Genomic DNA, 14,110 nt, shown 5'->3' on the forward strand with positions numbered 1-14,110 from the left:
GAGCACTATGGCTACATGAGATGGTTCCATAACTATGATCATCATGTGACAGGACCATAGGGTCTAGTAGTAGTTTCCTCCTAAGTCCAACTTTTTTAGTTAGGGTTCCAATTCCCCTCTAAGTTGTGTCTCTTTCATCACTAGTACAGGCGATGTTTATACAGAAGATAAATGCGTTTTTTTTCCCCCCTATTTCATTTTGTGAGGGAGAGACTGTCTCTTGTAGCGCTGCTGATCTAATCTCGTATTCATTATGCGCCATTAATTACACATTGCTGGGCTTTCTTCTAGGCTCACTATGGGTTTGTATTCTTGACTTGATAAATTGGCTTAAAATACAGGAAACTGAAGATTGTGGAATACATTTCACTAGGCCGGGTATTAAAATAATTACTTTCTGCTGTGCCTTATTACTGAGACTTTACCAGCGATTGTTCCCTCTGAAGAAAGAGCGTTTGGTGTTTTTCTAGCTTTGAAGTCTGGAAACAACACTCGCTTATGGATGAGCGTCAGCTCCGCCGCTCTAAGTGGATGTGTAATCTCCAGGACTGGAGTATTTCCCTATGAAATGAACACGGGACAAATTGGGTCTCGGTGTAGGGAAGGCTTATTATGTCATTATTACTGTTATTATGTAAATACAGCAATAATACTAATAAAGAGGGTTTTAATTGAAAGCTAAGAGGGCAGAGAGTGCCAGGCAGTGTGAGGATTATACAGGACACTGGGGAGAGAAACCATCCGGACTATTATTATTATCAAAATTATTATTATAATCTGCTGCTCTCTTATATATTACCTATCTATCTATCTATCTATTATCTAAATCCAAAAATAGGCAGCACTCCAGTTTTAAAGTAAAAAAAAATCAAGGGTGAAGTTTATTCCATTACCCTTGATTTTTTTTTTATTTAAAACTGGAGCGCTGCCTATTTTTGGATTTATTTATTGGGATCCTATGCCACGGTCCCTCTGGCTCTGCACTACCATCTATCTATCTATCTATCTATCTATCTATCTATCTATCTATCTATCTATCTATCTCCTATCTATCTATCTCATATCTATCTATCTATCTATCTCATATCTATCTATCTATCTATCTATCTATCTATCTATCTATCTATCTCATATCTATCTCATATCTATCTATCTATCTATCTATCTATCTCATATCTATCTCATATCTATCTATCTATCTATCTATCTATCTATCTATCTCATATCTATCTCCTATCTATCTATCTATCCATCTATCTATCTATCTATCTATCTCATATCTATCTATCTATCTATCTATCTATCTATCTATCTATCTATCTATCTCATATCTATCTATCTATCTATATATCTATCTCATATCTATCTATCTATCTATCTATCTATCTATCTCATATCTATCTATCTATCTATCGTATATGTATTTCCTGTATCATGTATATGGTTAGTGAGGACTTACCTGTCTCTTTTCTCTATGTCTACAGGTCTGTTGCCGGAGTGGATACAGATCCGGATCTGGTCCACATGGAAATACAAGATTTAGATGGAGGTAAGGAAATCTACTGTAAAATTCAACACATCATGTAAGACGTTTGCACTAACTTTCCATTGTGATGCCCCCTAGGGGTCTGGGGAAGCACAGGGTAAGGATTCTCCAGCAATGAGGCCATAGTTAGGTTGACGGCTCCGGGTTCTGGGAAAGTCTTAGGCCCCTTCCACACTAGCGTTGCGTTTCACGTCAGGGTGCAATGCGTGAAAAACTGACGTTTTTGGCTGCGTTTTTGTTCCATTTTTCCTTGGAGTAATTAGCGTTTTTGCGTTTTTCACGCGCACTTTGTTAGCGTTTTTTTTGCGTTTTCGGCGCATTTTTCACGCGCGAGTCAATGGGAGAATCGAGCATTTTTCAAAGGGACCATGGTTTGGGATTAAAATGTGTTATTTAATTGAAAAATAATGTCTTCTGATAAGTTGCAAACATCTGCGATCTATTCTTCACTGTTCCCCGTGTATATTATCTCCCGACAAGTTAGCAGATGTGAAGAACAGTGAAGAATAGAATAAAACCAGTGAACACAGTGAACACAGGATCATTTAAGAGAAAAACACAGTGCAGAACACAGTGCAGAATAGATTACAGATGTTCGGCACATCTGCTTACTTGTCGGGAGATACGCGCGGAACGGTGCGAACAAAATAGCATGTGAAGAACAATATATATGTGTGTGAAGAACAAATTGCAGATGTTTAAAGACATCTGCAATGTGTTCTTCACACATATATATTGTTCTTCACATGCTATTTTGGGCGCACCGTTCCGCGCGTATCTCCCGACAAGTAAGCAGATGTGCCGAACATCTGTAATCTATTCTGCACTGTATTCTGCACTGTGTTTTTCTCTTAAATGATCCTGTGTTCACTGTGTTCACTGTTTTTATTCTATTCTTCACTGTTCTTCATTGTGTTTTTTTAATTAAATGATCGTTCTCGAGCAGGGGAAATACTGTTATTCTGGTCACCTAGCAACCCTTACATTTAAAACGCATTGCACTCGCATTGCACTTGCAATGATTGCGAGTGCAATGCGTTCTTGATGCATCTCCATAGACTTGAATGGGGCGTGAAAAACGCGCGTAACACGTAAAAGTAGAGCATGCTGCGATTTTGACGCGCGTGAAAACGAACGCAAGCACGCGCGTCAAAAACAACGCTAATGAAGAAAGACCCATTGAATACAATGGGACAGAGTGCAATGCAAGTTCTGCGCGTCAAATGCACGCGCAGAACTCGCGCGTGAAAAACGCCAGTGTGGAAGGGGCTTAACTTCTCTGGGATCTGATCACTTTTAGCTTATGAAATACTCTGGAATATTGCTTGTTTATTAAAAAAAAAATAGCCATTTGCATATAATATTGGGACAGATGTATCTTTTTTTTTGTTTTCTTTTTATTTACACATTTTTTTGCACAATTTTTTTACACTTTTTTCATGAATTCTCTGAAGTTCATGGCGCATTGGTTTTCCTTCTTTGTGCCAAATTTATCTTTGAACTTAGCCCTGGTGGAAGATGTTGGCGCATGACATTTTACTGGCGCACAAACATTTTAATCCCTACCAGGTTTAGGAAACAGTTTGCCCAAAAATTGCACAAATTTTTAGAAATTGTACAAAGAATTTGCAAAAAAAGAGAACAATTTACCTAAAAGAAATGAGCCCAAAGCTAAATCAAAGAGCAAAACTGCTAAAAAAAATTAGCAAATTACAAGACTAAGATACATCTGCCCCATAGTTTGTAGGAGTTATATGAAAGCCTGGAAAACTTCCACCTAAAATAAGCTTAAAGGGGTTGTCTGGGATTAAGGGTCTCCCTTTAACAATGGCATCAATGGCAAGTGACCACCGTAGCGGCACTTAGGTCTCTGAAACCTATGGTCACTGGAGGTGCATTGCTGGAGTGAAAGAGATAGGAAAATTACATTTAGGCTTGTTTGTTATTTTGTATCACCCCCTTCTGCCTGAAATTAATTCCCTAACCCCTTTAAAACAATTTGGAAGCATAGATAAAGATTAAATAGGGAACCTGTGAGAAGTAGATGGAGGAACCTTTCACAAGATGTTTAGGGATAAATTATTATAACAGTTTCCGGTTAACAGTAGTCACCACAAGAGGGAGCTTATTGTATACGGGTTATGATTTCAGTGTATAATATAATGCAGAGTAAACTACACAGAGAATAGAGCTGACTGCCTCTGCTTCTGCCAAGAACAGATGATCAGTGTGGATACTGGGTCAGACCTTTATTTATTACCTATTTTATTGATATATTAATATACTATCAATATTCTTAACCCAGAAAACTGCTCTTTTCTTGGACCTGTTCTTTGTGCTATAGCTCACATTAAGGCTACATTCACAATGCCGTTGCCAGCTGTACCATAGCACGGCAGGCACTTGGCAGTGCCGGGGGAGAGGAGGAGGGGGAGAGCGCCGCTCACCCCCGCCCCTCTCCATAGGAATATATGGCACACGACGCCGTATTCCGTAGAAAGGTAGGACATGTCCCATCTTTCTACGGGGTACGGAGCGGTACGGTGCCACACATGTGCGACAGCCTACCACTCCCGTTGGGCGCCGTGAGGCCATAGCGATGTTTCGGGGACGTATACCAGCCGTATATACGTCCTCCATACGTTGGTATGTATGTAGCCATACTGATACAAAAAAATACTAAAAATTTTGTCAAAATTTTGATGTGTCTGGAATAAAGAAGCTAATATTTTGCCACCTGAATGAAGCAGATATATTAGCTTGTATTTCTTTTTTTCTGTGAGACCCATTTACTCTCCTCCACATATTTAGGGATTTATGGTCCCGGCTGTGTCTAATCACTTCTCCGGTAGAAGTTGCCTCCTGAGATTTTGGGAGATAAACCGCGTTCATATCATAATACATTTGTCTCACAGTGGTCGGCTGCCGGCTTCTCTACACCTCATCTCCTCTGAGCTGCAAATACAAGTGGTCAATATTTATCCTGTGGAAATGGCCGTTCTTCACGTGGTCGGCCTCGCGCAGATACTTAATGTTTCCACTATTGATTCCGCTCCGCAGGTTATCGATATGTGACTTGCCAGATCCAAAACTGCTCCGACAAAACGCTAGCATTTCACTTCAATGGGGACATCGATCGCGGTTCTTTAACCGTACAGGATGATTACATCTTTCTTAAGGTACGTGCTTTGGCTTACAGCTGTGAGTGTGTGAATTATGTCTTATTAAATGATGTCAGTGCAGCACAAAGGGAATACCAGCTGCCTGATGTAGATAGCAGATCAATGCACGGAGGAGTCATGGATGCTTATATTTTAACATACAGATGTGTCCTTGCCTACTTCTTCTCATGGCTCATACCTGTGTCAAGTGATGAGCAGCTTTTCAATCAAATACAATGGTGCAGATTTACTTACCCGGTCCGTTCGCGATCCAGCGGCGCGTTCTCTGTGCTGGATTCGGGTCCGGGCGGGATTTAATAAGGTAGTTCCTCCGATGTCCACCAGGTGGCGCTGCTGCGCTGAAAAGCATCTGAACGCGCCGGAATTCACCGAGGCCGGCTGAGTGAAGGTAAGCGCGTCCCAAGCCACACATTTTCCGTTTTTAAATGCAGCGGTTTTTCCGAATCCGTGGGGTTTTCGTTCGACCACGCCCCCCGGGGCAATTCAGGTACATTCGGAGCAAATCGGAAATATTCTGGTAACACGTCGGGAAAACGCGAATCGGGCCCTTAGTAAATGACCCCCAATTTCTTTATCTGTCTATATGCAGCCAACTAGTGGTTGTTTTGCGAATTACAGCCGTTAATATGTTATAATTTATAAATTCTAAATTAAATTATAATATTTTTAAAATGACATCGTTTTTATAAATAATATTTTGTAAAATTGTAAAAAGTATGTGAAAGGGCACATTTGTCATACAGTAGTGCTAAGTGCGCCAGTGTGTGATGGTGGCCACGGCATGCGCTGTATCCATCAAGAGTCTCCGTTCTGACCTGGCATTGAATTGCACCCATTCAGGTGCATGCTACAGGCCCACTTTTCTGCTTGATATGCCCCTCCTTCACATCGCGCCATGCCCACTTGCCATGGTGGTGTCATAAAGGGAACGTAGGCACAATTCCTGGCACACAGGCTTGTATTCCAGATTTCAGGTGTACAAGCCCCGATAAATGTGGACCTTAGCCGCTTCATAGCCCCTCCCCTCTGAGTTACTGCTGTAGTATTCAACCAGAAGCTGATTACATGAGGAGGACTGTGGAGCAATTCAGTGCAGTGGACTTAGAGCACAGCAGGGTGAGGATTAACCCACTCTAATATTCCTACTGCTAACCCCAAACACAGTGATTACACGACTTCCCAGGGCCAGTTGTAGCAATTCTCTGGTCTCATCAGTCTCATGGTGGTGACAGATCCCCTGTTTCTTTGCCACATCATTGGTGGAGCGGGTCACCATTGTACCATGTATTTAAGAGAACTTGTCTAGGTTTAAAAATTATTTCTTCTTTCCTCCATAATCAGCACCACACCTGTCCACAGGCTGTTTGTGGTATTGCAGCCCATCCCTATTAACTTTAATAAAGCAGTTCTTTTATACCATGGTCAGAATTGGGACTGTTCCTGGAAGAAATCAACCATTACTAATTGTCGAAAGAACCAACTAAAGAGTTTTGTAACATTGTATCAGTGCAGAAACATAAATTCAAATTCAAACTACATAAGAAATATTTTGATGAATTTATTGATTATTGGTTCTGGCATCTATAGAGTTAAGGTTCATTCAAATAGCGATTTAACAGCTATAGACCGTGCTAGAAAATCAATAAGAATGTCTTCTGCAGGACTGGAGAACCTAATGGATTCCTGCAGGGTTACATAGACTCTCACTTCTACCTTGCCAGTTTTAATCAGAAATGGCTTCTGTTAGAAAATGAAGATCCTCGCCTCCCGAAATCCATAGGCATCGCACTTATGTTAATCATGTTTCGCGGTTCAGCTATCAGAGCGCCATCTCCATTATTACAAAACTAAGATCCTAGCGGGGACTATAATTGGTTAAAAGGGTTTAGATGGAGTCGCTGGTAAAATAGACCATTCATGGGGCTTCTATTGTGATACCAGCGCTCTGGGGAAATGATAATACAATGTACTAATATGTGTATTTATATGTATACATGTACTGTATATACCTAGACTAGCCGTAGATATTTACAATCATACAGGACATGTTCATCACACCACGTAAAGGTGAGCTAGCAAGGGGGAGAAACATGGACGCATTGGATACCCCTGTAATTGGAGATAAAAATATAAATTAACGTATTTTTCGGACTATAAGGCCACAAAAAATCCTTATAGTCCAGTGCGCTTTATATATAAACCATACTTACAAACAACAGCTGCCTTGAACTGTGCACAGGTCTGCCACCTGCTGGTCATTCATCCTTAAAATCAGGTGCGCCTTATAGTCCAGTGCGCCTTATATATGAACCGTACTTACATACAACAGCTGCCTTGAACTGTGCACAGGTCTGCCACCTGCTGGTCATTCATCCTTAAAATCAGGTGCGCCTTATAGTCCAGTGCGCTTTATATATGAACCTAGACGTTTTAGCAGGCATTTATTGATGGTGCGCCTTATAATCCGGTGCGCCTTATTGTGCGAAAAATACTGTAAATGAAATCGGGAGGGATTTTGGATTCTCAGCCTCGATACGAAACATCCAAGGGGGTCTTAATTATTGAACGGATTGAATGTTTATATATTGATTTATAGTTTTTGTACATATATATGTGATTTTGACTGATGTGTTTTGTTTTATATGATGTCTTGTACTGATGTGTTTTGGTTCGGATAGGAGGCGTGTTATATATATATATATATATAAACATTCAGGGGCATATTCAGGGGCGCCGGTGGCGCAGAGGCCTTGAAATATTCGCAAATATCAGCTTATTGCTAGCACTTGCAATTATTGTGCCCTTTCTGCCATGTGAGGGGGTCACGGCCGACCATTAGCCAGCACAGGGCGTTTCTGTCCGCCGGTGACTTTTCATATGCGAAAAATCGACGGTTGTGTTTTTTCTGCGGCACACCCTGTATAATGGAAGCCTCTTGATGTATCTCACTGTGAAGATGCAGCAGCAGGGCTATCATACGCTGGCGCTCATATGATAAATATACTCCTCAGTATTATGTCTGTGATGTCATTGATTAGATTCAGGTGTAATATGTGTTTAAATTTCTAAACCAAATGATAGGTGGTTAGCCATGACTAAGAGCAAAATGTGAATGCTCGAAACGCGTAGGTCTACCTACTTAATGTTCTGGGATGTGCACCAATTCTATCTGCATGTTTAAATAAATTTTTTCCACTTTTTATAATATAATTGGAGTCCTGGAAAGAATTCTTATTCTTCAACGCTTACAACATGTTACAAGAAACCTTATCAGCCTTGAGAGTCACAGAAGTTTACATGATCGTGTCACCTAGGCATTTTTGCTGCCTAGAAGTCTCAAGGGTATTCTCCCAATTTACGAGAAACCTCTGAGGAACACCTCCTGTCTAGAAGAAGTTACTGTACAGATGTGCCCTTGCTGGACTAGAAGCCACAGGGGAGGGTATTACTTACAAGAAAGCTCAGAGGAATACCCCCAGCTTCCCAGAATCCTCAATGCTGTGCCCTCTCCCCAAATAAAATGACCATCAAACATTCTTGATGTAACTTACTCTGAGAGCGGACCGTTTCAGTTTACGTTGCAATATATTATCAGGACGCTTGACATGGCAGGATGTCTTCTAAAACCTCTCTGATCCATAAATCTATGTAATATAATTAAATTCTCCGTGGTGTCCGGCCACTTCACTGTTACCTCCTGAATCTTTTGCTTGTGTCAAAATAAAGAATTTACATGAGAAGTGCTCCTGGCAGCAGATAGGGGTAATTCATTTTGTCTGATGGCCATGCAGCAGTGATGAGGAGGGACAGTGATTGATGGTATGAATGGCTTCTCCCTTTATGAAGCTCACATTGTCGAGATATGATGTGAGGCCGAGTGATTTATGAAAATGGAAGATAAACATAGGTTCTGCTGAAACATGAGAATTTACAATCACTGCTACTTCGAGGAACATCTCATACTGGGAAACCCTTTAAGGTCTAAAGTGAAAATATTGGTGCAATCAGTATAAACTTTATAGGTGGAACAATTTAAAAGGGTTTCTATAGGCAGTTGGTTCCCAAAATGAAAAGACCAGTATATCACATTGGTCATGGTACCGATTTTGGATGTTTCGAAGAGAGTCTACCACTTCCTCTAAGCATTACTATCTTCTGGCAGCATGTTCTAGAGAAATGCACTGAGATTTCCAATATATTCCTATTTTAATCCATATGCTAATAGGACAGTTGGAGAACATGTGTCCATGATTTACTGTGTCCCCAGTAACCAGAGCACTGTTATTCCCAACTAAATCATTTCCCTCTTCTTCCAGTGTTGTCCCATGCTCCTCTGGTATAGTGGGTAGCGGTCAAGGTACAGCACTGCTCCAAGTGTTGAGGACACAATCTGTGTGCACCAACTGCCTCATTAGCATACAGAATAAATCTGGAAGTTCTCCATAATTGAATATTGGACAGAAATCACATGGTTGTCGTTGGAAATTCCATTGCTTTTCTCTAATACGTGTTGCCCGCAGATTATAATGCTTGGGGAGGTGGTAGACTTTAAGATGCATCTCTGTGCTGAAGAATGTGATGATTTACTATTAAAACATTTTCAAAAATGACACTCTCTTTTGATAGATAAAAATTCTGCATTATAATCCAGAGCTGCATTTAAAATTCTGCTAGTTGTAATCAATAACAGTCAATTCTCTTTGAGGAATTCCAAAAAATAAGGTGTAGTTGCCCTGTTCCAGGTCCTAGTTCCCAAACTTCTGGTCTCCAGCACCTGAGTCTGACCAAAAGTACTGGGTGGTCTTTGCACCCACTGCAGCCAATCTGTGGTCGTCTCGATCATAGGGGGTCACTTCCTCTGATGTAAGCAAGTGAAGTCTCTTGGTCCGAGGAGGTCATGGATCCTGTGACCTTCTGACACAAGAGACCAACACCATAAATTCTGTGGTCACACAGGAGCCAGAGCAGGGTAACTACACTTAAGCTACTATTGCCCTGGCCCCCAGAAGAGATTTTACCAAGATTTAATATAATCCTCCATCTATAGGATAGGAGATACTTTGCTAATTATTGGGATTCCCTAAATTGATCAGGGCCCTGCTGTCCAAGGACCCCTCTGCAACAATTAAACAATGTAGAATACCTTTTTTCTCTATGTGGTATGTACATTGTGATGTTGGTATCATGTAGATTCTGAAATATTTTTTGCTGTGTATCTTTCATGGTTACTCTACTATTATAAATCACAATGATATCTGCTATAGATCCAATATTTTACAATCTGCTATTGATTTTTGCAGACAACGGCAGGAAACCAAAGTAAATACTACGTATCGTACCGGCGGAACGACTTTGTGCAGATGAAGCTTCCAAAATATGCACTTCCTAAGGTGAGTAAGTTATGTCGGGGTACATTGTTGAATTGATGCCTGTTACGTGGGATTGACACAATAAATATTCTTTTAATTTCCAAAATTTATGTTTTTCAATTAGCATAGATACATGGGGCTTGTTTTTTACATGATTAGTTTTTTCATTGACACAATTTTCTCATGGGTTTCGGTTTTATGTTTAGGTCTGTTACTGCTGTGGTGCAAGGTCCAGTTCCAATGGTATTTTCAAATGTTTATACAAATAGCCACCAGGACCAACAGCGGCAATAGTTCATTTTTTACTGTAAAAATCGTAAAAAGCCCTGTCGCCTCTGGTGATTGAACCTTGTTTTCTCCAGACGGAGACAGTGCCCCCTTGTCTTTTGATTTGATTTAATCTAAAAACAACTTAACACCATATTTTTTGTATGGACCATTCATATATTTATATAAATGAATATGTCCCCTCATAGTCATCTCTTTTCCAGAATAAATAAATCTTTAAATCCTCTGTATATACAGTAAAGCAATAAATAATCTCTCTTGGTCTCTCCATATCACTCGGTCTCTCTGGTACTCACTTTTTAAAGGCTCCATTTGTTTATTGAAGGTCTTGAAGGCAAGATTTCTTATAGTCTCTCTAGGGCAGTGGTGGAGAACCAATGGCATGGGGCACCCAGGCCATCACCCAAGCACAGAGTTCACCACACAGGCCTGCAGTCCCAGGTAACTTAAGAGATGGTTTAAAATAACACATCCTTGGCTGCTTAGGACTACAGGAAGATTGAGAAGGTGTGGACAGGGCCAGATTATCTTTGGAGGTCCTGCTGCTGGTCTCATGGTTCTTCATGGACAGAGAGACCCTGGAGAGAAGCTACAATTATAGTCCGAATTTGCCCTCCTTTGTTCAACTGCATAGGAGGCCTCAGGACACTGATATGATTGAAAGTTGTGGAAGAACATGGAGCAGTAAGTTACTCCTTAAACTTCCATCTTGCCACTTGACTATAAATAATTGGGTTTAGGCTGTAGTTTGGGTAGCCATCACTGCTCTTGGGCACACTATGTTCTCGGTCTCTCTTTTGGAAATAAAGTTGCTCTGACCTCTCTCCGCTATTATATAATTTGGGTAATTGCTTCACAAGTCATATATACGAGTCATGTACCATACATGTTACAGTCATTTCGGAGTCCTATATTAACCACATAACCTTAAGGAAGTCACTTTAGGTGACGATAAGTGCGGGAAGCCTTCCCACCACAGTCCTGGGTCTTACCACACCTCCACCGCTGTGCCGTTCAGTACTTGCAATTGTTTGTTTTGCCAGTACCTGGTCATATACAATAGGGATTATGTTTGGTATGAAGGGATTTTACAGATTTATCCACTTTTATATACGTTTACCCTGTTTTGATACTGATCTTATCTGGGATTGCATTATAACACCTGTCTGTCTACTTAGATTATTTGGACTGTTGTCATCGGATTACATTTTGCCATGTTTTCTGGGGATTCCTCGTCTGCAGGATTTGTAGTTTTTGTGGCATAATCTGACCCACTTCATTTGTGTAGGCTGAGGATGTTCATTGGGGGGCAATTACTGCACCCAACACTTTTGCTTGAATATTTGTACTATGGTACTTTTAAATGTTTTTAGCTACCACATGTATTGTCTTTCTTCTACGGTTTGAATATGAAATAAAGATGTGTATAGTTGGAACTTTTGGACCTGTGTGCACACTCCTTTGAGTAATGTGCATTTTGGGTGTGCAGATTCTTACACCTTTCTGAAAGTCCAGATCCCCTCTTTTTTGAATTTGCATTAGTCAAATACTAGTCATAAAGGATGATGTCACATAAATGATGTCACAGTTTATCTCCTCCTCCCTGTACAATGACCTCTATATAGAGAACACTGACCCATTATTACATCACTACTGACAATAGATGATGTCACAGCTCATCTCCTCCTCCTCTCTGTACAATGACCTCTGTATAGATAACACTGACCCATCATTACATCACTACTGACAATAGATGATGTCACAGCTTATCTCCTCCTCCTCCCTGTACAATGACCTCTATATAGATAACACTGACCCATCATTACATTACTACTGACAATAGATGATGTCACAGCTTATCTCCTCCCCTCCCTGTACAATGACCTCTATATAGATAACACTGACCCATCATTACATCACTACTGACAATAGATGATGTCACAGCTTATCTCCTCCCCCTCCCTGTACAATGACCTCTATATAGATAACACTGACCCATCATTACATCACTACTGACAATAGATGATGTCACAGCTTATCTCCTCCCCTCCCTGTACAATGACCTCTATATAGATAACACTAACCCATCATTACATCACTACTGACAATAGATGATGCCACCCACAGCTTATCTCCTCGTCCTCCCTGTACAATGACCTCTATATACATAACACTGACCCATCATTATATCACTACTGACAATAGATGATGTCACAGATTATCTCCTCCCCCTCCCTGTACTGTGACCTCTATATAGATAACACTGACCCATCCTTACATCACTACTGACAATAGATGATGTCACAGCTCATCTCCTCCTCCTCTCTGTACAATGACCTCTATATAGATAACACTGACCCATCACTACATCACTACTGACAATAGATGATGTCACAGATTATCTCCTCCCCCACCCTGTACAATGACCTGTATATAGATAACACTGACCCATCATTACATCACTACTGACAATAGATGATGTCACAGATTATCTCCTCCCCCTCCCTGTACTGTGACCTCTATATAGATAACACTGACCCATCATTACATCACTACTGACAATAGATGATGTCACAGCTTACCCCTCCTCCTCCCTGTACAATGACCTCTATATAGATAACACTGACCCATCATTACATCACTAGTGACAATAGATGATGTCACAGCTTATCTCCCCCTCCCCCTCCCTGTACAATCACCTCTATATAGATAACACTGACCCATCATTACATCACTACTGACAATAGATGATGTCACAGCTTATCTCCTCCTCCTCCCTGTACAATGACCTCTGTATAGATAACACTGACCCATCATTACATCATTACTGACAATAGATGATGTCACAGCTTATCTCCTCCCCCTCCCTGTACAATGACCTCTATATAGATAACACTGGCCCATCATTACATCACTACTGACAATAGATGATGTCACAGCTTATCTCCTCCCCCTCCCTGTACAATGACCTCTATATAGATAACACTGACCCATCATTACATCACTACTGACAATAGATGATGTCACAGCTTACCCCTCCTCCTCCCTGTACAATGACCTCTATATAGATAACACTGACCCATCATTACATCACTACTGACAATAGATGATGTCACAGCTTACCCCATCTCCCTGTACAATGACCTCTATATAGATAACACTGACCCATCATTACATCACTACTATCAATAGATGATGTCACAGCTTATCTCCTACCCCTCCCTGTACAATGACCTCTATATAGATAACACTGACCCATCATTACATCATTACTGACAAAAGATGATGTCACAGCTTATCTCCTCCCCCTTCCTATACAATGGCCTCTCTATAGATAACACTGACCCATCATTACATCACTAGTGACAAAAGATGATGTCACAGCTTATCTCCTTCTTCCTGTACAATGTCCTCTATACAGATAACACTGACCCATCATTACATCACTACTATCAATAGATGATGTCACAGCTTATCTCCTCCCCCTCCCTTTACAATGACCTCTGTATAGATAACACTGACCCATCATTACATCATTACTGACAATAGATGATGTCACAGCTTATCTCCTCCCCCTTCCTATACAATGGCCTCTCTATAGATAACACTGACCCATCATTACATCACTACTGACAATAGATGATGTCACAGCTTATCTCCTCCCCCTCCCTGTACACTGACCTCTATATAGATAACACTGACCAATCATTACATCACTACTGATA

At 40.7% G+C, this 14,110-nt stretch overlaps 1 protein-coding gene across 4 annotated transcripts in view; it reads left to right on the forward strand.

Annotated features, from left to right (window-relative positions):
• SORCS2 (sortilin related VPS10 domain containing receptor 2) overlaps nucleotides 1–14,110 on the forward strand; it is a 661,827-nt gene that overhangs the window by 539,680 nt on the left and 108,037 nt on the right. For all 4 annotated transcript variants that reach the window (XM_072126131.1, XM_072126132.1, XM_072126133.1 and 1 more), the window contains exons 6-8: nucleotides 1,485–1,549; nucleotides 4,607–4,725; nucleotides 10,029–10,118. In XM_072126131.1, the coding sequence (XP_071982232.1) occupies nucleotides 1,485–1,549; nucleotides 4,607–4,725; nucleotides 10,029–10,118 (274 nt within the window). The remainder of the gene's footprint in view (nucleotides 1–1,484; nucleotides 1,550–4,606; nucleotides 4,726–10,028; nucleotides 10,119–14,110) is intronic.

The sequence above is a fragment of the Engystomops pustulosus genome, chromosome 1, assembly GCF_040894005.1.
Source record: "Engystomops pustulosus chromosome 1, aEngPut4.maternal, whole genome shotgun sequence".
Lineage (NCBI taxonomy): Eukaryota > Metazoa > Chordata > Amphibia > Anura > Leptodactylidae > Engystomops > Engystomops pustulosus.